This window comes from Talpa occidentalis, unplaced genomic scaffold (assembly GCF_014898055.3).
Source record: "Talpa occidentalis isolate TD23 unplaced genomic scaffold, MPIMG_talOcc4v2.1 talOcc4.7, whole genome shotgun sequence".
In the NCBI taxonomy this organism is placed as follows: domain Eukaryota; kingdom Metazoa; phylum Chordata; class Mammalia; order Eulipotyphla; family Talpidae; genus Talpa; species Talpa occidentalis.
The window spans coordinates 25,337,137-25,361,630 of record NW_023605083.1 but is presented as its reverse complement, the minus strand read 5'-3'; the positions used below and the strand labels follow the sequence as shown (position 1 = coordinate 25,361,630).

General features: G+C 42.7%; 1 protein-coding gene across 6 annotated transcripts in view; it reads left to right on the top strand.

Annotated features, from left to right (window-relative positions):
• The window catches only part of SMARCA2 (SWI/SNF related, matrix associated, actin dependent regulator of chromatin, subfamily a, member 2), a 209,659-nt gene that overhangs the window by 138,111 nt on the left and 47,054 nt on the right, over window positions 1-24,494 (top strand). For all 6 annotated transcript variants that reach the window (XM_054689093.1, XM_054689094.1, XM_037491951.2 and 3 more), the window contains 2 exons: window positions 377-454; window positions 5,813-6,031. In XM_054689093.1, the coding sequence (XP_054545068.1) occupies window positions 377-454; window positions 5,813-6,031 (297 nt within the window). The remainder of the gene's footprint in view (window positions 1-376; window positions 455-5,812; window positions 6,032-24,494) is intronic.

The window sequence follows — 24,494 nt, the reverse complement described above, 5'->3', positions numbered from 1 at the left end:
TTAATATTAAACACTTTTTGATATAGTATTCTTTATTTAAATCTTACTTCTTTTCTGTGACATGTCACACCCATTTTACAGATGCCATCATTGAGGCAGGGAGCCATAAGTAACCTGTTTTAAAAGTAGGAGAATCAAAATACAAACCCAAGAGAACCATATTTCCTCCCTAAACAGATTTTGCTCCGGGGAGATGACTTGAGTAACTTGCACATTATTTTGCAAGTGCTATATCCAGGGACCGCCATCTTTTCTTTCTGGCTTAAAAAATGTGTCCCTAAGGCCCGAGGGACAAATTCACTTCCTTTTTTGTACCTCGCCCCAGTTGCTCACCTCTCTCCTAAAGCCTGTTAAATCATTCTGTTCTTGACCGTAGGAAGAAGATGAAGTACCAGATGATGAGACTCTGAACCAAATGATCGCTCGACGAGAAGAAGAATTTGATCTTTTTATGGTAATGTCACAGAAAATCCTGAAAACGAATGCCTTGCTCCCCTCCCCCCCCCCCTTTTTTTTATTAACACACCATGTCTGGAGCCTACATGCCCTGGCAGAATTTCATTTGTGAAGCCTGTGCCTTTCCTTTACTTCAGAGCCTGCAAACTGACTGGATTTAGCCTGCAGACATATTTTGTTTGGCCCACGCAGTGTTTTTTAAAATTTCGAATTTGTTGCCAACACAAAAAGAATCCTGATATCTGGCTTCTCTTGAAAAATGAGAGTGGGCAATACCAGGCCACATTTCTATGTGGAAACAGTTGGCTGGAACTGGGTAGCAGCTGTGCCCTCTGGATAGGCCATGTGGTCTGTGGCTTACCACAACCCCCACCCCCCACTTCAACCCCCTCGTTGCTAATCCCAGGCCAATGTTGTTCAGGAAACCTGCCCTGCTCCAGGGTAGGCTGTTTACAACTCTGCCCTGTCTATAGGCTCCTTACTGGAGCAAAATAAATATGCCCCCTTTGGGAGTAGATGGACAGCAGCAACTAATTGTTGAAGAGAGCCTGCTTAAGCAAATTGGAACATCCCAGATGTGTACCAAGATTAGTTTCACTTAAAGATCAAAATTGGTTGTATTTCACTGGGAACAAAGTACCTGAAAAAGAATGTTGACGTTTGAGGATTTAAAGTCCATAGTTTCAATCTTGACGTTCCATGATATGTAGTAATCTGTAATTTTGTGGAAACCTGAATTGGATTTATGTGTGCGGACTGCCACAAGGTCAGTATGTCGGGGAGCAAGCCCCTTGAGAGAAAGGCTCTCGGAAGTGATATTTTATCACATTCTTAAGGCATTTGCTATGGCTATTTTATTTTCTCTGTGTCCCCAATGCACAGTACAATTTCTGGCCCATAGTAGTTGCCTAATGAATATTTATTGAACGAATGGTGGCATGTGCAGAGTTTCAGACCTTGTGGAGATTCTTGTCACCATAGATCAGGATGTGTGAAGTGAGAGGCTCCCTCCAGTACCTGCAATCATTTTGATCTTTCTAATATTTAGTCTGATTGGCTAATAACAAGTATAGTGAAATGAGTGAGTAAATGTGAACAATAACTGATGGATAAAGAAGCCCAGAATCAGGGCTGCCAAAGTTGAATGCCAGCAGATCTCAGACGAATAATTCATGAGAGAAGCAAGTGGACAGGGGTGAGTATACGGTGGTGAAGTGCCGGTCAAAGGAAGACATAGCTGTAAGCTCTGTTTAGCCAGAAATTCCAAATTTTCAAGAGAAAGCTGAAAATTTAGGTTTTTACATGTAATCTCTGGAATTTGAAATGTTTGCAACTAAATTCAATTTTTTATTATTATGTAACACTGCAGGCCAAACAAAACACAACCGTGGGCCAAGTATGACCCACAAGGTTTGCAATCTCTGCCTCTGTAGCCTAGACAGCCTGAGCGTGGAGCTTCAGCTGTGTGGAGGTTTGTGTTATTCTTGTGATTTTGGTCTAGAGATCAATGATTGTGTCCACACATAAGGATTCAAGATATGACATTTAATTCTTTCTCAGGAAGCTTTCAAGTAGCCATAGGAATAACTCCCAACCTGGGATGTATTTGTAAACTTCCACCCCCTCCTAATGAACCATCCTACCCAGGTTAAGGTATTTCAGAGAGAAATGTCAGGAAAATGATTTTAGCAGTACTGTCAACATGGGGTGTTCATAAAACCTCTATTTCTTACCTCACACTGCTGGTCAGCACATTTACAGATTATTCTCTATTTAGGGAGATTTGAGATATAGATACCAGGGAAATAGTCTTTCTCTCCTTGAGGAACTTATTAAGATGTAGATTACTGGGTAACACTGAGGCAAGAGGCCTTGGGCTACCCTGGGTGGTCATTGATTGGCAATAATTAAGCACTGCAATGTCCTTACATACTGAAGAGGAGAAACTAACTGCCATCACACAAATCAAATTAGGCCCAGAGATGGAAGTTTCTATCAGCACCCCTGAATTAAGGGGAAAAGGGTACTCTTCCACCTTTCTTTCTTGGGCTGGGTATTTGTAGAAATTGAAAACCTCAGAAAAAAATTTGAAAATCTCATCAAGCCATCTTTTCACTGGGGAACATTTTATCATGCAAAAAGCAGGCTTTTAACACTTTTTTGTAGGCACTTTGATTTTGTGAGTTTTCTGCTTATTTCCTAAAGGTTGACTTCTCTGTTTTTGGCTATCCTGATCATTGTTTGGGTTTGGTATTTGAAAATCTAATCAGCTGGCTTCCTTTGGCCAATTCACTGTTCATTAACACCTCCACCAGGGGGCAGGAATTAAAATATGAATCCTTGCCAGTTACTCCAATTAAGAAGTTTTGTGAAAAACTGGACTAGAATGTGAACTAGAATTAAGCCTTGAGATTTCAAATATTTAAACTCTTCACCTATTATTTAAGTCATTTATTCTCCATATTAAATTAATCCAAATATATTACTTGATTTTATAGCAGACACTAGTTAAACAACATACATTAAGTATAGTCTCTTAAAAAAAAATCTTTCTTTTAAACATTTTCTTGCTTTCTCCTTCTGAAAATGTGGCTCCACAAAAAGTGATCAGTCATACTGAGGACCTATGAATTACACCTAAAAAGATCTTTGACACTTCGAGATACCTATCCAAACATTTTGCTAAAATGCAAACACTGGGCCCGTTGACGCAGTGGATTGAGTGCTGTGCTATGAAGCTGTCCACAGCCTCTGCAATGCGGGTTTGATCCCAGCCAGCCAGGAAGATACCTACATGGCGTAGCAGACCTCTCCTGTCTCGCCCGCTGCTCCCCTCAGCAGTGTCTTTGGTCTGTCTGCCTGTTCTGTTCCCCACTCTGTCTCTGGTGAATTCTCTCACCCTCCCGTGCCTCTGACTGTACCCCAGTTCTTGTATAAATAAATCTTAAAAAATATAAAATAAAAAAAATAAAATGCAAACATTAAGCTTTTAGCTACCATGAAGGTAGCAAGTACCTTTAAAAATTATTGTTTGCAGGGCTTCCCCTGGTGGCGCAGGCAGTAGAGCGCTGTGCTGGGAAGCTGCCTGCAGCCTCTGCAGAGCCGATTCAATTCTGGCTGACCGGTGAGGTTTCCACCAGTGAAGAAAAAAAAAAAAGCTCAAGACAGTCATATCATAGGAAGTTTTAAGCAAGGTTCTTTTTTTTTTTTTTTTTAAGATGTATTTATTTATTTATTTATTTATTTATTTATACAAGCACTGGGTACAGTCAGAAGCGTGGGAGGGTAAGAGAGAATTCACCAGAGTCAGAGCTGGGAACAGAACAGGCAGACTGACGAAATACACTGCTGAGGGGCGCAGCGGGCAGCAGGAGAGGTCTGCCGCACCATGTGGGACCCTCACCAGCGGCTGGGGATTGAACTGGCGCTGCAGAGGCTGCGTGCGGGCGGCTTTGCAGCCCAGCGCTTAACTGCTGCGCCACCGGGGAGGCCCTAAGTAAGATTCTTTTTAAAAAAAAATTATTGTTTGCTTGTTTGTTATTCTTAAAAGTATAATGATTATGTTTAATAGTTGTGAGCCTAAGGTTTATTATCAGGTCTCATGACAATCATATTCATGTAGTAATTCAATAGTCAATTAGACATTTCTTAACGTGAATATCAACTTCAAACTTTATACTATTATTCTGTAGTAGAATTCTTTGGGAAGTGATATAATCATCTAAACTTTAAGCTTAACTTGTTAAAGATGGTGTCTATCCTTTCTATAAGAAAAAAGTATCAAATGTTAGTTATTGCCTTTACATCAGAGATTTTTTTCTCAGTTGTGGACAAATGCATGGTGTAAGTCATCTGACAGGTCTCAGGCTAGGTAACATAGGTAATATAGTGACAATATTTTGTCATATCAGTGTAGTACACTAACAAAAAATAGGGTTTTTTTAATGAATAATAATTGGAAGTCACCTCGAGAGGCCCCTTTTTTGATGGTGCTGTTAAACAGGCATCCTCTGTGCAAATTACAAAGGTTTGGTGGATCCCATTTCTGATACCAGAGCATTAGAAAGTGGATTAAGAACAACCTCGCTGGCTAACTATAGCACATGACAGCAGGATGGCCACATTTATCTACCAATGGGGCTCCACCATGCTCCGAGCCTGTCCCATCTTGGGAATATAATGATTTCCAAAAATGTTTAAGCATAGTTTAAGGGACACTTTGAATTTGAATTTTTAAATGTGTACTAGAGGTCAAGTCTGGATTTGAATAGAAACTTCATTTGCATTTTTTACCAGTTTTAGCATTTAAGAAAAAATTATATTGAAACCCTGTTTCAGTGCGATAGAACCTGAAGGAAGAAAAAGGGAAAAGGTAAATAATTTAATGGTTAATGTTCTGTTAGATTATAGAGATACTTCAACTTGCTAGTGATAAATATAAATATATATATATAAATATATAAATATGCACACACACATAACTAGTGTAGATAGCAATTCAGTGGAGGTTTTATTTGTTCTTTTTTTAGCTATCAGGTGTAGGTTAAAGTCAAGTATGTGGCACTTGAAAATTTATTTATAAGTGAACTGGATTTTAAAAGAAGGAACAGGAGGTGGGGACTAGGCATTTAAGGATATGAAAGTGAGCCATTTCACTTATAGCTGGATCGATCTGTGGGGATGAGACTATCTTGAGGTCTCTCTCTCTGTGGTAAAATATTTTCATTAGAGTTAAACTTTTAAAAGCCAAAGAATTGAGGGACATTCCTCTCATAGAGCCTGTAGATCACTGAAAATTCAATCCATTCATGGCCAAATGACTAATCAAACCATTTCTGTGCCCACATATCTGAGTCTGAAAGAGGGTGGCTATTCTGGAGTGACTCTTAGGTCACTGATTTTCCTGGTGGTTTAATTAAAATCATGAGCCCCTATGTAGGAAAAGGAAATTTTCTTAATGAACTTTCTCTTTTATGTGCTTTAAGGGTATTTTTATGCAGGGAAGCAATGAATTATATTGCCAGGGCTGATATTTTTAAAATAGATCCCCAATTTGAATTGTCTCACTATTACTTAAGGGGAAGCTCTGTACCCATGTAGACTAAGAAAGGGAGAGTACTTTTTGCAAAGCATAAGTAAATGTCAAAGATGGGTACAGAGGAAGGGAAGGGATTTGACCTGCACTCTGTGCTTTAAGGAATGGGCTAGAATAAGTCAGGATAGAGCAGATCCATGACAGAGGCTAACATGGACCCTGCCACCATAGGGGGCAACTTGTGCAAGTGGCATGTGCTGTCAAGTGTGTGCAGTATAGAATTCCCTTGCCCTTTGGTGAAACTTTTGTTAATACCTGCAGCGCATGGACATGGACCGGCGGAGGGAAGATGCCCGGAATCCGAAGCGCAAGCCTCGCTTAATGGAGGAAGATGAGCTGCCCTCCTGGATTATTAAAGATGATGCGGAAGTTGAAAGGCTTACGTGTGAAGAGGAGGAGGAGAAAATATTTGGTAGGGGGTCTCGCCAGCGCCGGGATGTGGACTACAGCGATGCCCTCACAGAAAAGCAGTGGCTGAGGGTAGGTGTGGCTTTCTTTCCTGTTGCCAGGTGGAGTGTGCTTGTTGGTCTGGAGAGCTCTGGGGTCTCGAGCTGGGATTCATTGAAGAGGACAAGTTGCCAGTGAAAGGAGAGGGGGTCTTGAACGTCAATAAAGCCCTTCTGCTGTTGCAGTAGAGTCATTTACATTTCCAGGCAGTGCCTTGAAATATAATGAAGACATTTTTTGTTAGAGCAGGATTGGTCATTGGAAGCACAGGATTATTAGGGCTCTGAGACCCACTAATGTTTTATGACCAATTGCCTGGTCGTGCCTCACTCTCTTGGAGTTAGAATCAAGCTGTGGAAGGGGACCTTAGAGATTATTTTAATTGTTCCTCCTCGTTTCATGGTCTTTAATCAGAGTTTTACTTTCCTAATGCCTACAGAGACGGTTCAGGGACAGTGGTATTTTCTAATTGCTTTCTTTCTTAGACCCATAGAACATTAAAGCTGGAAGGTGCCTTTGGATTGTCTCGGTTTTACAGAGAAAGCAACTGAGGCCCAGAGAGGCTGAATGATGGCCCGAGGTCACGCAGCTGGCTAGAAATAAGAATCAGTGGGTGCTGATGGAGTTGTGTGCTTGCTTTCAGTTTGGTCTGATTTGTTGGTCACAGACACATACGGGGCCTGAGACTCAGGGCAAGGATGCTTGGAAATGTTTTCTGTAGGTTGAAGTTTTGCTTTTTTTTCTCTTGCTCTGGAAAATGTTGATTTTGCATTTTGACTGGAGAATGAAATCTCTGAACATTCTTTGGGAAGCATGGAAATAACAAATTCTCCTAGGAGCCACATGTGTGAGTGCAGAGTCATGTGAATCTTTCATTTGAAGTTTGAACACTACTTCCCATTAGTGGGTGCAGAATTACTACCTTAGCTAGAGCAATCTGGGACATGAGTTCCAGGCAGGGCAAGTAAACTCATGCTGGAAATAGTAAGCACAGTTGGGTAAAAACCAAACAAAATAGAAACTGTTGTTATGAGTTGTTCTTTTTATTGAAAAGGAATATAACTCCCAAGCTTTGTAAATCATGGATTTCAGGACCCAGGTCCTGGGGAGGTAGATGGGTGGAAAACCGATTTAAGTATTTTGAGATCAGATATCAAAGGCAGACAGGTTTTGGCACCACTTGAGGTGTGATTTACTCAGGATGTTGTATGAAGAGAGAGACTTGACCTAAATTTCAGAAAGTCCGTGCTGTTCTGCTAAGAAAGACACCAGGAAAGCATTTGTTCATACGCACAGTTGAACAATGGCATATGAAATGTAACTTGCATGTGGTTGTTTGACTGTCAAATCCAAATATTTCCATGGTCTCAGAATACAGTTTTACAGATTCCTTTTGTGTCATCATTTGAGGTTGTATTTGTATAGTTAAGATTCATGCTATAATTTGAAGAATGTTTGTTTCAATTTTATTTCTGGGCTTGAGAAAACTCCCTTTCTCTTTTGTTTAAGCAATAAATTAAGTGTCTGGATTATTACAGGAGATAAGACCCACAAAGTGGACCAACATTTTACAATCAATCTTTATATATGTGTAATCTCCAGATATTACAAGCATAATAACCTTGTTCATTGAACAAGGATGTAGCTGAACTTACCATTTTTAAAATAATCATTGAAAAGTGCTCTTAAGAAAAATAACATGATTCTCAGGAAGTTTTCAAGTTTAGGACACCACATTTTTTTTTCTGTTTATTTCATTTATATCGCTAATGATTAACACAGCACCTCACAAAAGAGACTCTCTTCTAGACACTCAAAGGATGTTTGTGAGAATGAAGTTATAACCTTATAAGAAAGCAGAAAGTTACTAGTATACCAGCACCATTAGGATAACATCTTTTTTAGTGTATCTAGTAGACTGACTTTTATCTATAACATGCACATCTGAAAGAAAAACAAGTTTTCTATACTGTAAAATTGAGGTTGGTAATTTTCATACTAAGTTGTCACCCAAGAAGGAAGAAACTGTTCTCGGTAGAATTTTATTGTAATATTGTAATATATCTCTTTGTAATTCAACCTTTTGAAAACTGTATGTCCATATTTGGTATGAGCTGGTAACTTAACCATTACCAGAACATGCAATTAATGCAGAATGCTCCATGGCCTAAGCGTTCAAAACAGATGCTTACAGCCGTTTGCTTTCTTGTTCTCTAGCAGCCGCCCTGGTTAATATCAGCATTTTAATCCTTTTCGATAGTAAAATTATATTCAAGGGTTCTCACGGGCCTGGATGTGAAGAGATGTTCTCTATTGACTTCTGATTGAACACATTGAGTGAACCCAGCCAACACAGCCTTGAAAGGGGATTTGGCAAGGATCGTTGTGTAAGAAATGCTGTAACAGGGCTAAAATAATTCTTCTTTCTCCTGGCAATGTTTTACAAAGCCTGCTTGGCAGAGGCATTGCAGATAGATAGAATCCCAGAGTTGGAAGGCAGCTGAACAGAGCAGCTAACCCATCCTGTGCTTAAATCACATTCTCTGCAATGCCCATGCCAAGGAGCTGGCTGTCCCTAAGGGAAACATAAATACCTTTTTGTCTGCATGGCCCTTCCAGTTTAAGGTCAGCCTTGGTGGTGAGTCCTTCCTCCCTTTGAATGGAATCCTCTTTCCCCGTAGCTGCTCCTCACTGGCCTTGAGTCTGTTCCCTGGGGTTAACAGAACAGTATTGCATTCTGTCCTGAGCATCCCATCCCACTGGATAAAGTGTTTGAGGGCAGAAGTTCAGTCTGACATGAAATGCTTTACCCTCTTCTTTCTTTTGAGCTTCCTTCATCCTTCAAGGCCCAATTCAATGGCCACCACTTATGTGATGCCTTCACAAATAATTACTAACGGCACTTCCACAGTGCTCGCATGTTTCTTGGCTTGTCCATGGGTCACAACTCAAATTCACTTTCCCAGTTTTCTTGGTAGCTGCTGATGTGCCTTCTCTCCTCTCCTGTCTAGTTGATAAGCCGATCTACAGCCTGGAAGGATTTAGGGCTTCCATGTGCAAATAGTAAGTGTCCACTGATTGCCAACTTGAAGTCGCACCAGATTGGCCTGTCAGAGTGGAGCTGAGGCTAATGTTCACTGCTGCACCAGATGGACCTAAACGTACACTATCCATGGGCTGCTCCAAAAAAAAAAAGAAAAGAAAAGAATGCATAGAATTTTATTTCTCACATAAAAGACCAAGGGGGAATTACTGGCTGGTGGGGGCAGCTGTTCTTCATGCAGCCATTCAGAGATCCAAGCAGCTAGCACCTCTGCCAGCTTGGTTTGCTCCGTCCTCATGGGTTCAAGTGGAGAAAGCAACATGGACTTATGGTTGTGGATTCTCATGGGCCAGGCCCAAATGGCCACATCTCCCTTGCCCTCATATTGCACTGGCTAGACCTTGGTGATGTAGCCTCACCAGCTAGAAGGGAGGCTGGGAAATGTAGTCTGGCTGTCGGCCCAGGAAAATAAGATTTTCGTGACTAACTAGCAGTCTCTGCCTCAGAACACTTAAGTTAAATTTAAGTGATATGGCCACGTTTAGGAGAAAATTTTATTATGGGCTCATCAAAAACAGGTTATATTTTATAATCATAGCATGCTAAAAATTCCCACAGTGTCCCTTAGCCCGCCTGATTAGTTGGAATATCATAACTTTTTTTTTTTTTTTCTGTACTGGTAATGTTGTTTTAAATGAGGGAGATCACAATTTCAAGAGCAGTTTTTAGTTTTTTTAAAAAAAAGTTTTTTTAATCATTGTTTTGAAATCCCTGTTTCCATTGAGTCTTGACCTACAACTGGTCCCATTTCATCTTTTTGGAAACTTTTGACATGAGCTGTTCAGTCTGGGGCCCTGGCTTCAGTCTCCAGTTGTGGCGTTTTCTGCTCTCCCAGGCCTCATGTGGCTTCCAGCCTCTCTGCTGTCATAGTGCTCTTGGATCTTGTGCACTGTTTGGGTATCTGCAAACTCTTGGCTGCTTTTTTCACACAATGCTAGAATGTGCAGGATCTTCTAAACAATTACTAAGTCATTAGCAGGGCATTTCCTAGCCTGAAACTTCTAGAATCTGGTGATTGTTTAGGTTAGAGAGCTCTTTAAAAATAAGAAAGGGCCTCCCCAGTGGCGCAGCGGTTGAGCGCTGGGTTGCGAGGCTGCCCGCAGCTTCTGCGGCGCCAGCTTCTGTGGCGCCAGCTTCTGTGGCGCCGGTTCGATCCCCGGCTGCTCCCCGGCCACCGGAGGAGGGTCCCACATGGCGCGCAGACCTCTCCTGCCGCCCGCTGCTCCCCTCAGCAGTGTACTTCGGTCCTTCTGCCTGCTCTGCTCCCTGCTCTGGCTCTGGTGAATTCTCTCACCCTCCCGCGCTTCTGACTGTAACCAGTGCTTGTATAAATAAAGTATAAATAAATAAATAAAATTTTAAATTAAAAAAAACTTTAAAAAATAATAAATAAAAATAAGAAATACAAAAATGTCTTACTTTCACAAATGCTGTAAAAATATCTGACTGGGCCTCCTTGGCGGTGCAAGTGGTTAAAGTCTCAGCGCTATCAAGCTATCCCCAGCCACTGTGGCATGAGTTCAATCCCAGGCCAGGGAGGTGACCCACAAGTGTATTTCAATAGATCTACCTGTTCTGCTTCCCACTGTGAGGACCCCCCTGGGCCTTGGAAAAGCTTGTAAAATGAGAGTTCTGGAGCTCATGCTTCCTTAGCTTCATAAACTCCATACTAAATCTACCCCTGAGCATTTTTAAGGCCTCATTCCTCTTGCTTCCTCCACCTCACTCCCCAACACACCTGGTTTGGATCCTGAAGGCCAAATATTCCATTTCAACCCAACTGAGTACTAGAAGTCAATCCTGGCCCCAACTACTGCTTACCATACACTCCGCAAGGTAAAAAAAAAACAACTCCGTCCCCAACAAGACTGCACTTACTTCAAATGCCAGGGGCTCCCAGGTCACCTGCATTTCTTATTGACTGGCTGTAAATCTGGGGCGGGGGTGGGGGTGGGGTCATCTCATAACCCCTTCAGGTTCAGTCATTTGCTATAATGACTCACAGAACTCAGGAAAGTGCTGCTTGGGTGTTATTATGAAGGATGCAAATCAGGAGGCCCTGCCCAAGGAAGAGAGGGCCAGGTCTAGGGGGAGAGAGAGTTTCCCCGCCCTCGTACAATCAGGCTGGATCACCACCTTGGTACCTCAGTGTGTCTTTAGTTTTTCTTGGTAACTCTTTACTTGGGTTTGATTTATCAAATCATTGGTGCATGATTGCCTGTCCTCCACGCCCCTTCACCGCCATCTTCTCTGGAGATTGGGCTGGCTCAAAGTCCTGACCCTCTAAATCACCTGCTGTGTCTTTCTAGTGACTATCTCCAATTCTGAAGTCTCCAGGGGCCCACTTGGAGTCAATTATTAGCATAACAAAAACTGGTATCGCTCAGGAAATTCCAAAGGTTATACAAACTCCCTTCCAGGAACCTAGGACTGAGGCCAGACAAATTTTTGGTAGCAGTGTCCTCAGACCTGACCACTTACCCTTAAGTCTCTTTACAACCTTTCTCTCCAAGGAGAACTAACTGCTCTTTGCCTTGCCTTCCTGTCATAGGGCAACTTCCCACACACCCATTGCCATAGTGCTCTGTAGTGTTCTACGCCACGCTCCTGATGCAGCTTTGAGGACCATCTTGTACCAGGCTTTGCTCTGGGTTGCAGAGTCTTTAAAGATTTATTTATTTATGGGCCTCCCTGGTGACGCAAGGGGTTAAGACGCAACCTATGAGGCTGACCGCAGCCACCGCAGCACGAGTTCGATCCCCGGCCAGGGAGCAGCCCACATGGCGCAGCAGACCTCTCCTGGGTTGCTCGCTGCTCCCCTCAGCAGTGTATTTCAGTCGATCTGCCTGTTCTGTTCCCCACTCTGTCTCTGATGGATCCTCTTACCGCCCGCACCTCTGGCCTGTACCCCCGTTCTTGTATGCATAAATAAATAAATCTTTAAAAAATAATAAAATAAGATTTATTTATTTATGCATATGAGAACGGGGGTACAGGCCAGAGGTGTGGGGGTGAGAGGATCCACCAGAGACAGAGTGGGGAACAGAATAGGCAGATCGACTGAAACACTGCTGAGGAGAGCAGCGGGCAAGCCAGATAGCTCCCTGGCCAGGCATCGAACTCGTGCTGCAGTTGCTGCGGATAGCTTCATAGGTTGTGTCTTAACCCCTTGGACCACCAGGGAGGCCCTGCAGAGTCTTTAAAAATGAGGAAATTCCTTCCCCTCCATTGCCAAAGCCTGCTTTCAGCTACTATCTGGTGGTCGACTCACAGAGCCTGTTTGGGAAGTCATTGGTATCATTTGTCCTCTTTGTCTTTGCATACTCACTTCATCCTGATTAGTGGGGGCAGCTGCTCTTCATGTAGCCGTTCAGAAATCCAGGCTACTGGCACCTCTGCCAGCTTGGCTTTCTTCATCCCCATGGGTTGGAAGTGAGGAAAGAGCCATTTTATAGCTTTCCCATGGTGGACCCAAGGTGATAACCTATCATATCAGGAATTATGTATGTAAATGTGTACTTTTGCACACACTATCATTAGCACATGTTGATAATTTCTTGGAAAAATTATCTTTGTTTCTTTACATGTGAGAGCGGGTTTTCCATCAACTGAAATAGGTTGAGACATCCAATGACTCCAGTGGTCTGAGATGGGGTTTTTTTCGTTTTAACTTCAGCCATGTGTGCACTGGTGGGATGTTTCCAGGATTGTAGTGGTTATTGAGGCATGGGGCTCCGTAAAATCAGAGTGACTGCACAGCTAAAAAGTGGGCTGATGGAGAATTCTGAAATGCCTGGTGTTTCAATTCTTCCTGTTTGTTTGGTCCTTGTGCCAACTTCAGAATAACTTCCCTTCCTTAAAACATTTAGTGACATCCCAGAATTTATTTAATTGCCGAGTGAGTGATTTGTGCCCTACAGCACTTGAAGATAATTGGAAAGCAATCTAAATTATGTGCTCTGTATAATATTTAATTGGCAGGCTGATGGAGGGAATGAACGTTGGAGAGCATGTTTTTGTTTCACAATGAATCTGAAGTCTTGAGGCTGTAATTTGGAAAGGTCCTCTATATTTGCTGATGTCTCTCTGTGTGGTCCCTCACTGTTTGGGGATACTTCTTTTGGTAGACTGTCTAAACTCCTGGTGAAGGAAGATACCTCCGTGTTTGTGCAATGCCCTGTGCTCTTGCCTCCCAGATGAAGTTATGTAAATGGTGGTAATAAGACGTCCTCAAATTTTTAAGTCTGACCATGAATACAACCAGTCTGACAAGCCATAAGTTTTTGGGAAGGACCTTGAGGAAAGAAAACCCAGAATATTTCGAATTTACCAGTGTCACCACATAAGCACTTGAGCATCCCACAATTTTTGTGCCTGAATGGGGTTCCATAATCATTTCTACTGACCACTGAAGGATTCTGAACAGTTTCTCCTTCCCCACGCTCCAAGTAGAGAAAACAGATTAAAAGACCCTTAAATCTAAAGTAGTAAGGAATGCTCAATAAAATGAAAGTGACAGTCTCAATGGAATTGACTTGTGTACCTTAAAAAGCTGCATAACACCAGGTGCACATGTAGGATAAGCCCCTTGGTTGGCTTTTTCATCATAAGCATCTCTTGCTAACCTCTACATGGGGAAAACATGAAAAAAATCCATGGAGAGTTGGACCCAAAGAACTTGAAAGTGTAGGAAGAAAGTTTAAAGACACTGGGATCTCAAAATATTTTCTCCTCTGTTGAAATACAGTGAGAAATAACAAAATATTTCCTCACATTTATGAAGAGGATTTTTCTTTCTCTAGAAATCTTTAAAACAGGATGATATCTCCTGTTTGGGTAGATTAAATATGATCCAATTTGAAATCTGAGACAGGGCTGGGATCTCCTTACTGTAAACACAGATGAGACCATCCATCGGTGGTTCTGTGAGATTTTTTCCTGAAGTGTCTGATACTACCAAGATTTTTCTGGATCCTTTATCTAAAGCTTAGTGGACCTAATGCCTTCATTACTTTGCTGCTTCTCTTTTATCATTTTAAATATATTTCTTTATATTTTAGGATACAAAAATGAGGGCTTTCTATCTTTTATCAAATTACATTTTTAGCTTTTAAAATTGGATCATTAGATATACTGGGGCAAAACTTCTAGTAAGCTGCATTTCCGTTTTTATACACAAGGGAGAGCTAAGGGCCTAGAAAATAGATTTGGGTTTTGCCAAATTCCAGGTTCTCTAGCACTTTAGGAAGGAAGTACTGAGCTAATTAATGGAGGTAAGAGTTGTGAATTGTTTGGTGAAATATTTGACAGTTATAAGAGGATTTGAATAACGTTCTGTAATTTTAATTTTGTACTTAAATCCATTGGCCAGATAGATTGCTTTCACAGAGATTGGATCTTTTGTCAGAATGCAGTAGGGTAAATCCAATCGAAGAAATAGTTCTCAGAGGGCCAACTAAAATAAATATTAAAGTTTGAGGAGCAAGAGACTTGTTTTGACTGCTTTTTAAAACTGATGCCTGGAATTTCTGGTCTCAACTTTTTCCCTTTGTAATGGCTTCCAGTTCTGAAATCAAACTCAAACATTAAAAGTAATCTTGGGAAATTGACTTACAATGTTAATGATCCCAAATAAGTTTACATTATCTTTACATGTTACAAACTACTGCAGAGAAATAATCGGTTTATTTCTGCTTTTTTGAATCAAGATTACTTTTTTTGAATCAAGATTACTTTTTTGCCCTGCACTTTTCTGCACCTTTTTAATCTTTAGTTATGAGGAGGAAAATCTTTTTAGAAGAAAAATTATTTTTTGACAAATAAAATGTGTGTGTATTTAAGGTACCCAATGTGATGCTTTGATGTAGGTATATTGTGAAGTGACTTCATCATATGGGGGGGAGGGAGGTTAAAATTAGGAAATTAGCAGGAAACAGGCAGCCTAAACCTCACTGAGTCAGAGTCTAGGGAGTGTCACAACTGTGACTTTGCTCCTTATCTAAGGAGGGAATTCTGGAAGGTGGATGATAGAGGAGACCTTGGAAATGGATGAGCCAGGGTTCAAAACCCAGCTCCACCTAATTAGCTCTGTGACCCTGAGAGCCAAATGTAACCTCTCATAGCCTCATTGTAAATAGTATTAATAGCATGTTCCTCATAGAGTTTTCTGAGATTTCAATGTGGGTATTGTGCAAGCTGGCATATAAGTAGGATTCCAAAATTATTGAAACTATTCAGAAAAAAAGTATAAAATTATTCCAGAGAAAACCTAATAGGAAAAGAAAAAAATATATATTATTTTTGTGTCTTGAAGACAAGGTTTGAGGGTAATGGAAGGATGTAAGGGATGGATAAAAAGACCCCTATCCACACCCGTTAATGGAATTGAGGAGGATATGTTTACTTATTAACTGTAATACGGACTTATGCCAGCTTACTCACCTCCAGCCCACAGCCTGTGCTCACTCAGCTAACATGTGTTCTCTACTTAACCTCCCTCACCTGCAGGACAGCACTGGGGCTTCCAGCCAGGAACCTGGAATGTGGGACCCCGCCCTGCAACCAGCCAAGTACAACAGGTCCTCCAGTAATATCCCTTTGTTCCATGTAGTTTCTTTCTTTTTTTTTTTTTAAAGATTTATTTATGCATACAAGAGCTGGGGTGTAGGCCAAAGGTGCAGGAATGAGAGGATTCACCAGAAACAGTGGGGAGCAGAACAGGCAGATCTATTGAGATACACTGCTGAGGGAGCAAAGGGCGAGACAGGAGAGGTCTGCTGTGTCCACGTGGGTCACCTCCCTGGCCGGGCATCAAACTCATGCTGCAGTTACTGCGAATAGCTAGCTTCATAGTTGTAAAGGCAGAAATAGGCACAGTGCAGGTTCTATGATCTGAGCAGACCGGGTAAAAGAAGAATCCTGGAGCCCTCAGTGGCTTTCCAGGCTTCTATTGGGATTTACCAGGTACACGGCAGGCAGGGGTGCTGGGGGGCCAGGAGGTTGGTAGGCCTCCCAGCCCCCAGCAAGTCTTCCCTCTTTCTGGGCTCTCCGGCCTTCTCTTGTGTTCTCTCTGCTTCTCTCATGGTTCTCCTTCTCGTGGTTCTTCTCCGGCGTTCTCTGGTGGTCTCTGCTCTCTCTAGTTCTTCTGGCGTTCCCATGACACTGCCCTTCTAAGCACGGTCTCTCAGCCCAGGTGAATCCCATCTACACAAGCCCACGCCCTACTCCAGGTGCCCGCCATCACGCATGCATTCAGGACCTCAGATCTGTCATCTCTCCTAATGGCGGGAGGGCCGAAAAGCCTGATACTTTACTTGCCCTACAGTAGTGCTGAAGCTTCACCCCTTGCGCCATGAGGGAGGGGGGCCCTGCTCCGTGTAGTTTCTTAATAACATCTATGAGGAAAAAAACTGTCTCTGTCCTGGCCAGCTTCAATGTTAGTGTGAAATTCCATGTTCTCACCTGTCTGTGTGAGTTTCTCCAGCTACTCCAGTTCCTGCCCGGAACCCAGAGGTGTGCACCTTAGCTTCTCTGGTGTGTCTCAGTTGTCCTAAGATACTGCCCAGCAAGTGTGGGTATGGGTGCCCTGCGATGGAAGGACTTCCCTTCTGGGCCAGGGTTGGTTTCCGCTTGGCCCCTTGAGCTGCCGGGATGGGCTCCGAGCACCCCCTGCCCTGAACTGGAATAAGCAGGGTGGAAAATGGATGAATGCAAACAATTGTTTAATATTGGAAGTGTTTGGGTCTTTAGAGAAGTTTGGTGATATTTTTGTGACCTAAAATATGTCTTCGGGAGAAACTTTTTTCTGCTGACTTAGGTAAAGTTCATATGAAAATGCTTTTACTTTTACTTTTTATTGTGGTTTTAATAATGATCATCCCTGTTTGAATAAAACAGTTGGTCCATTCACAAAGCCTGCTGCAAAGCAGATTCAATTCAATGCCCATGAATTGAACATCAAGTAGGTTGAGCCGCGCTGTTTGGACTGGGGAGAGCAGTGTTAATTGTCAAGTTTCTTATTCCTTACAGGCGTGGCTTATTAGTGCAATTAAGAGCCAGAGTTGAGAGATGCTATTAGAGATAATATTGCATACTTAGCCACCTTCAAGAGGTTGTCAAGAGCAGGTCTCCAAATGTACACAGATGGGAATTAATGGAGATTAAAATAGATTGTGAGATGCTCTAACTTGTAGGGTTTTAGCTATGCAGGAAATCAGCGGAGTTTAAACACGTATCTTACTTCATGCTGGGATTTTAGTGTCGTGTCTCCAGGAATGTTATTAACAATTTTCCCTCCCCCCATCCTCAGACTTTCAGAGGTAGGAATGGCAAAGAGTATGGTGTCCACATGTTGGGGTTCATCTCCGTATTGCTCCTGGAGGAGCCAACCCTCACTAATAGCCACACCTGTGTATCTGAGTTGTCCAGCACAGCAGATTGTTCACCTTTGGCGAAAGGTTAAGAGATGTGGGGATATAGGTGCCCAAATAATGAACTGGAGCATATAACGATTCCAGATAACTAGTGTCTAAGAAGATAACTTTCCTTCTTACTCAAAACAGTTCAGTGGCTACCCACAGAGGTCAGAAGGTACTTTCCAAAAGAAATATCAGCTCCAGGGCCTCCCTGGTGGCACAAGGGGTTAAGTACAGCACTGTGAAGCTATCCTGCAGCCTTTACAGCTCCCCACTCTGTCTCTGGTGAATCCTCTTACTCCCCAAACCTTTGGCCTGCACCCCAGTTCTTGTATGCATAAATAAATAAATCTTAAAAAAAAAGAAATATCAGCTGTAATCTCCCATTCCCCACTCCCCCACTCTTTATTCCCTACATAAAACCCTCCAGTGATCTCCCAATGGAAGTATAATGCAATCCAGACACTTAAGCTTGGCCTATGAGGCCATACGCATCTGGCGTCTTCCCGGCAATTAAATCTCTCTCCCCTTGCTCTTTGGGCAACTGCCACACCAGGCTGGCTTTCTTGTCCTCTGAACTTCCAGGAAGGCTCCTTCCCTAATGCCCAGCTCCTTGTCCTGAGGGTCTCTCCCTGAGAGATTCCCCAGACTCCTCTGGGTGCCAGGCCCTGCCATGAACTGTCTTATAACCTGTGTTAATGTTCTTCTTGGCCCTTGCTAACTTCTAAAGGTTATCTCGTTGGCTCCTTCCATGAATATTAAGCTCCAAGAAAGCCAGGACCTCCACTGCCTCGTCCACAACTGTCTGCCAGCACTGGAGAGGCCTCTCAGTAAATGTTTGTGAATAGTGAGCATACTAGCTAGAAATGAGGGCTGGGAAAGGAGATTTGGTTGCAGTCCATGTTCTTTTGGCAAAGTCAGTAGAACCATGTGTTATTTTTTAGTTTTTTTTTTAAATAATGGGTCAAGGTAGAAATTGTTGACATTCTTTCGATTAGATTCCAGTGATCTGTGTCTTCATGGAAAGATTTTGAAAAAAAAAAAATTCTGAAGGCATGTGGTTTTGACATAAGTGCTCTTGAGTTTTTCAAGACTGTGAAGGCTCTTTGATAATTTCAGAATACATTGATGAATATTACTTACATATGCAGAAAAAAGTACAACTATCATTTCAACCCAGCTATTCCTTGGAAATTCTTACTGGTTTTACAACAGCTCTTTCCTCACTCAACCCCTTATTTCTTTTTCAGTAAAAACTTGGTTGAGACATCTTATTGAACGCAAAATTAAAAGACAAAAATAAAGCACTAAGTTAATTGGGTTTTCATGTCTAGTTTTGGACAAGGATGACTCCAATGGACAATGCTGATTTTAAGTATAATGCCATTGCCTTTTTAGATGACTTCCTTTCTTACTTTCTATACAGAATGTTGAATTGTCAGAATAATGAAAAATTATGAATGGACCCATGAAACTTTGCTTTAGGCAAAGCTTGATTCTTGTTCTGCCATCCCTACTGAAATCCAGTATTTGAGGTGGCTCTGCTCATAATCCATTGGAGAAAGCATATTCCTAAAGCATGATACTGGTTTTTTTTGTTTTGTTTTTTAATTTCTTTCCCTTGGGCCTTCAAGTCATTTCTCGGAGATTGTTTAACTTGAATCCTTGAAACTTCAGTTTTCATGAGGCTGTGGTTTGTTCTTTTCCACCATTGGCTCTGGTTTCAGAACTGGTGTGGTTTTGCTATATGACATCTTGGACAACTCACTGCACTTCCCAGGCTTTAGTTTCCATGTCCATACTTTGGAGTCAAGAATTGAGGGGTGAGGGTGAGAAAGAAAGTGCGTGCCCATCTCTCCTGGAACCCTGTCCTTTGACTTTGACTTTGGTGACTGAAAGCATAGTTATGTGAGTTTGCCTTATTCTAGCTCCAACTCTGACACTCAAATCTGAGGAAGTGAAACTTAGACCTGTGAGGGTGAGAGATTTTCCCCTTGTTCCTAGTCAGGTTTCCTCTCAAAATGAAGGCTTGAGACTGAGTCTCTAGCATATTGGTAGAAAACCTGATTCAGGTTATACAATTTTCAGGACCTAAGTGCTGTTTGTAGCATTTGGAGGTTGCGATGAATCCCGTGTGCTTCTAGGACATAATGGGCAATGTGGTGGAGCTGGCAAAAGTGTTGGGGGTAAATGTCCTGAACAAATTCTGCAAACAGGCTTTATGGACCCCACCCCCACCCCTGACCAAAGACATCAAGACACTAAGGACTGCAAATCCCATAATGTCATCAATCACGGAAGGGAGGACTGCTGGGAACTGAGGGTGGAGTTAAGCAGCCAGGCCTAGTATATAATCAGACATGTGGGCCTTAAGGTGCTTGGTTTTTCGCCGGAACTTCAGCGTGCTATTGGGGCCTCAGCTCAGCAGAACTGGTAGGACGCATTCACCGATTTATCCCTCCCCTTTTCTCCCTAAGTTGTTTTTGTTTTTGTTTTTTTAAAAGATTTATTTATTTATTTATACAAGCACTGGGTACAGTCAGAAGCGCGGGAGGGTGAGAGAATTCACCAGAGACAGAGTGGAGAGCAGAGCAGGCAAACTGACAAAGTACACTGCTGAGGGGAGCAGCGGGCAGCAGGAGAGGTCTGCTCATCATGTGGGACCCTTGCTGGCGGCCGGGGATAGAACTTGTGCTGCAGAGGCCACGGGCAGCTTTGCAAGCCAGTGCTCAACCGCTGCGCCACTGGGGAGGCCCTCTTTCTCCCTAAGTTATTCCTTTCTTCATTTCCCGCTTTTTGTAAATAAACCCTTTATTAACCTTTTTGTGTGTGCCTGCAGTTGAATCTCATTATAAGTCTCTGTTAAGTGCGTGGGTGAGGACCCACACTCAGGCTACCCCATTTCACATTGGGATTGCCCTGTAACAAAAGAGGTGCCACCTGCTGTTTTCCCTCCACAAGGTAATAGGGAGCTTCAGCAACTCAGAGAGACCAATGCTAAGAATTTTCTAGCAATCTCTGATCAAAAAGAAGCTACTTTATGTGTCCTTTGTTTATTCTCTGCACACTGCTTAGCTGTGTACATCACAGCTGCTCAATGGATCCATTTTGTTCATTGAAACATATCAAGTCTCCCCTCTCTTCCCCCCTGTTATCAAGAACATATCTGTTTGCATTCACTTTAACTTTTTTTTTTTAAAGATTTATTTTATTTATACAAGAGCCAGGGTACAGGCCAGGTGCGCGGGAGGGTGAGAGAATTCACCAGAGACAGAGCAGGGAACAGAACAGGCAGACTGAGGAAATACACTGCTGAGGGGAGCAGCGGGCCAGACAGAAGAGGTCTGTTGCGCCATGTGGGATCCTCGCTGGTCGGCCGGGATCGATACAGCGCTGCAGAGGCTGCAGACAGCTTAACAGTGTTGCGCTCAACCGCCTGCGCCACCAGGGAGGCCCCCCACTTTAACTTTTTAAAAAAAACTGTTAGGGGGAAAGGATGTCCTGAGCTAATTCCATACAGGCTTTGTGGATGTTTTGTATTGGGGCTGCCCTGTAACAAAACCAGTATGCTAATATCATGGGATTTTATTTTATTTACTATTTATTTATTATTTTTTTGTGGGACCCTCACCGGCGCAGCTGGGGAACGAACCGGCGCTGCAGAGGCTGCAGGCAGCCTCAAAGCCCAGCGCTCAGCCGCTGCACCACCAGGGGAGGCCCAAATATCATGGGATTTTATTGGAAGACATGGGGAGAGTCTGTGGAGTCCCACACACAATAGTATGAACATTCCAGAAGAATCGCTAACATGAACATTTTTTCTGACAGAAAATTAATAAACCTGGTTAGGGGTTATTTGCCACCATTTTATCTGGCTACACAAATCAAATGATTGTTTTATTGTATCTTTCTGCATTTTTATAATCAGCACCCAAAACACCTAAAACTTCATTTTTTTTTTTGCTTTTTGGAGACTTTTTTTTTAACATTTCTTTGGAGGCGTCATACCATATAATAATGAAATATAAAGAAGAGTGTAGGAAATAGTCACCTGTATCCAGGCTGCAGAAGGAGCCAAGTAAAATCACAGGGGTTATTTTGATGCCATTATGTTCAGAATTATTTTCAGCCTGTTATGAGAATCAGCTCTTTTGTAGCAGTTTCAGTAAATCCCAGCCCATGATGCCCATCAAGCCCCAGCCCGTCGTTAGTAGTATTTGCATGTCTTTCCATTCCATTATAATAAGCACACCCTGTTTTTCTGGGCACCCAGTGCTAAAGGACTGACTTTTTTGGGCCATTAAAGGATGCGTGGGGACATGCCTTCCCACACAGCAATAGCAATTTTTGCTGCTTCTCTGTAAACAGGGCTTTTACGTCTGAGTTTCACAGGCTGTTTTCCCTAGTTTTTAAAGATGGCTTTTCACCTCTCTCATGTTACATAGCTGGTACCGTTGTGCTATCGTAAAGCTGGCACCCTTCAGTCATTCGCCCCCACAGGATGGAATTCTTCATCCAAGCGCATTCCCATGGAATTTTTAGGGCTTTTCTTGAGCCAAACCAGACCGTTTGTCTCAGTTCCTGTACTGTTCCCGCCCTTCTCTGTACCAGACGGTGAGAGGCTGGATTTAATACACACACAACCCTTTAAAAAAAAAAAAAATTCACAAATTAATTCATAAAAATTATTTTAATAAACATTAGTCACAGGTTCTGGCATTTGAAAAGGCCTTCAAAGTTCTTTGAGTAGTTTGCTGAAAATACTGAGATTCATTTTCACCAACCATAATTTCCTCACGTATCAAGTTCTTTAATTTTCTGGAGTCCAGCTTTTGGAGACTGGTAGGAAGTGATGTAATCCCCTTAAAAGACTGTCTCGCCTGCTGCTCCCCTCTATTTCAATAGATCTGCCTTTTCTGCTCCCCACTCTGTCTCTGGTGAATCCTCTCACCCCCCTCCCCCCTGTACCCCCCCCTCACTTACACCTCTGGCCTAGACTCCAGTTCTTATATGCATAAATAAAATAAATCTTTTAAAAGAGACTTAGGACAGGTAGTAGTTCTCCCATTTTACAGAAGAGAAACTCACTCATACCTGTGGCACATGGGTTCTAGATTTAGCTTTTAGTTCAGGACAGGTTTGTTTGTGTTATGAAAGTTGAGTTTGTCTTTATTTTGAAAATACACACCAATGCAAGTCTGCAAGACCATGGGGGGTTGGTGAAAAACATATCAATTTACAGTCCCTTTGCCCACTGAACCAACCTTCACCTGGCTTGTGAATTCTGGCTGCACCTTGAAAAGGTGCAGGAACTCAGGTCTGATCAGCAACAGGTGAGTCTCTTGATAAAAGGCCCCCTGCCAGAGAGCTTGAAGACCCGCCTCCTAGGTGGGGTGGAAGCTCCTGGAGGGGACTGCTTTGTGGACGTCCTTCTGCTGAGTACAGGCACTCTGCGGGCTGTCGAGGACTACAGGTCAGTTACTGAGTTCCTGTCCCCTTCTTTGCATTGTTTCCAGGGCAGCCACCTTTCTGTCCTCTTTACCTTGTTCAATGGAGTTGCAAACGAGGCTCTATCTTTGAGCTAATGGAGCCAACGGGTGTTCATCTTCTTCGTTCCTCCATCTTAGATGGGTCTGTTTGGCCAGCAGGGTTGAACTTTTTTTTTTTTAATATTTATTTATGCATACAAGAGCTGGGGTGTAGGCCAGAGGTGTGAGGGTGGCGGGGGTAGGGGGAGGATTCACCAGAGACAGCGTCGGGAACAGAACAGGCAGATCTTCTGAAATACACAGCTGAGGGGAGCAGCAGGTGAGACAGGGGAGGTCTGCTGTGCCATGTGGGTAGCTCCCTGGCCAGGGATCAAACTCAATGCTGCAGTGGCTGCCCATAGCGTCATAGTGCCGAGAAATTACCCTTGTGCCACCAGGGAGGCCCCTTGAATATTTTATTTTCAGTTTATTTGCCTCTCAAAATTAGAGCAAGACAAAAGGTTGTATAATTACCATTTTGAAGAAAAGCATTTATATATATATATATTTAAGATTTATTTATTTATACAAGCACTGGGTACAGTCAGAAGCACAGGAGGGTGAGAGAATTCACCAGAGCCAGAGCGGGGAGCAGAGCAGGCAGAAGGACCGAAGTACACTGCTGAGGGGAGCAGCGGGCAGCAGGAGAGGTCTGCGCGCCATGTGGGACCCTCCTCCGGTGGCCGGGGAGCAGCCGGGGATCGAACTGGCGCCGCAGAGGCCGCGGGCAGCTTCGCAACCCAGCGCTCAACCGCTGCGCCACCGGGGAAGCCCAAGAAAAGCATTTTTAAAAGGTGGGCTGGACCGGGACAAATGAAAATCTTCATTTTGTCTCATTTATCTGGTTTATTTCAGTTCCCTCTAATTATGTTTCTTTCCGTTGACCAGTATCATTTAAGCCAGACTTTAGAATGTGCTTCCTTGGTAAATACTGTCATTTTGAAAAAGCAGAGGAGTAAACAATAAAGCCTTAATTTTTTATCAACAAGTTTTTGGGTCCCGCTGGTAAGCAAGGCGTCAATCTTCAATGCCTATGGAGGCTGTTTTAATTTTGAAAGCGATTTTAGAATGATGGGAGATTCAGACATACTTTAAAGCAAAAACAGCAACCAAAAATTGCATATAAAGCACCTGTATTATATCATGGAAATACAGGAGGGCTCAGGTATGACATTTTATAAGTGGCCCTTTAACCACTTTCTTACAAAATGAGCATGTTTGCGATCAGAAAGGGGGATCCGGAGAAGAAACATTTCAGGCTAAGGGAACCCCAGAGAGGTATAGCAAAATGTGATTCATTCTTACTGTGACCCTGTGAGTTGGAAGCTGAGTTTTTCTAGGGGTAGGAGTGGAGGAAAAGAAAACAAGGGTGGGGCCATGCTCTGGAGTCTTTGCATGAGAAAGAATCTGGGCTTTATTCTATTCTGAAGAAAGAATGTAGAGCCTGAACA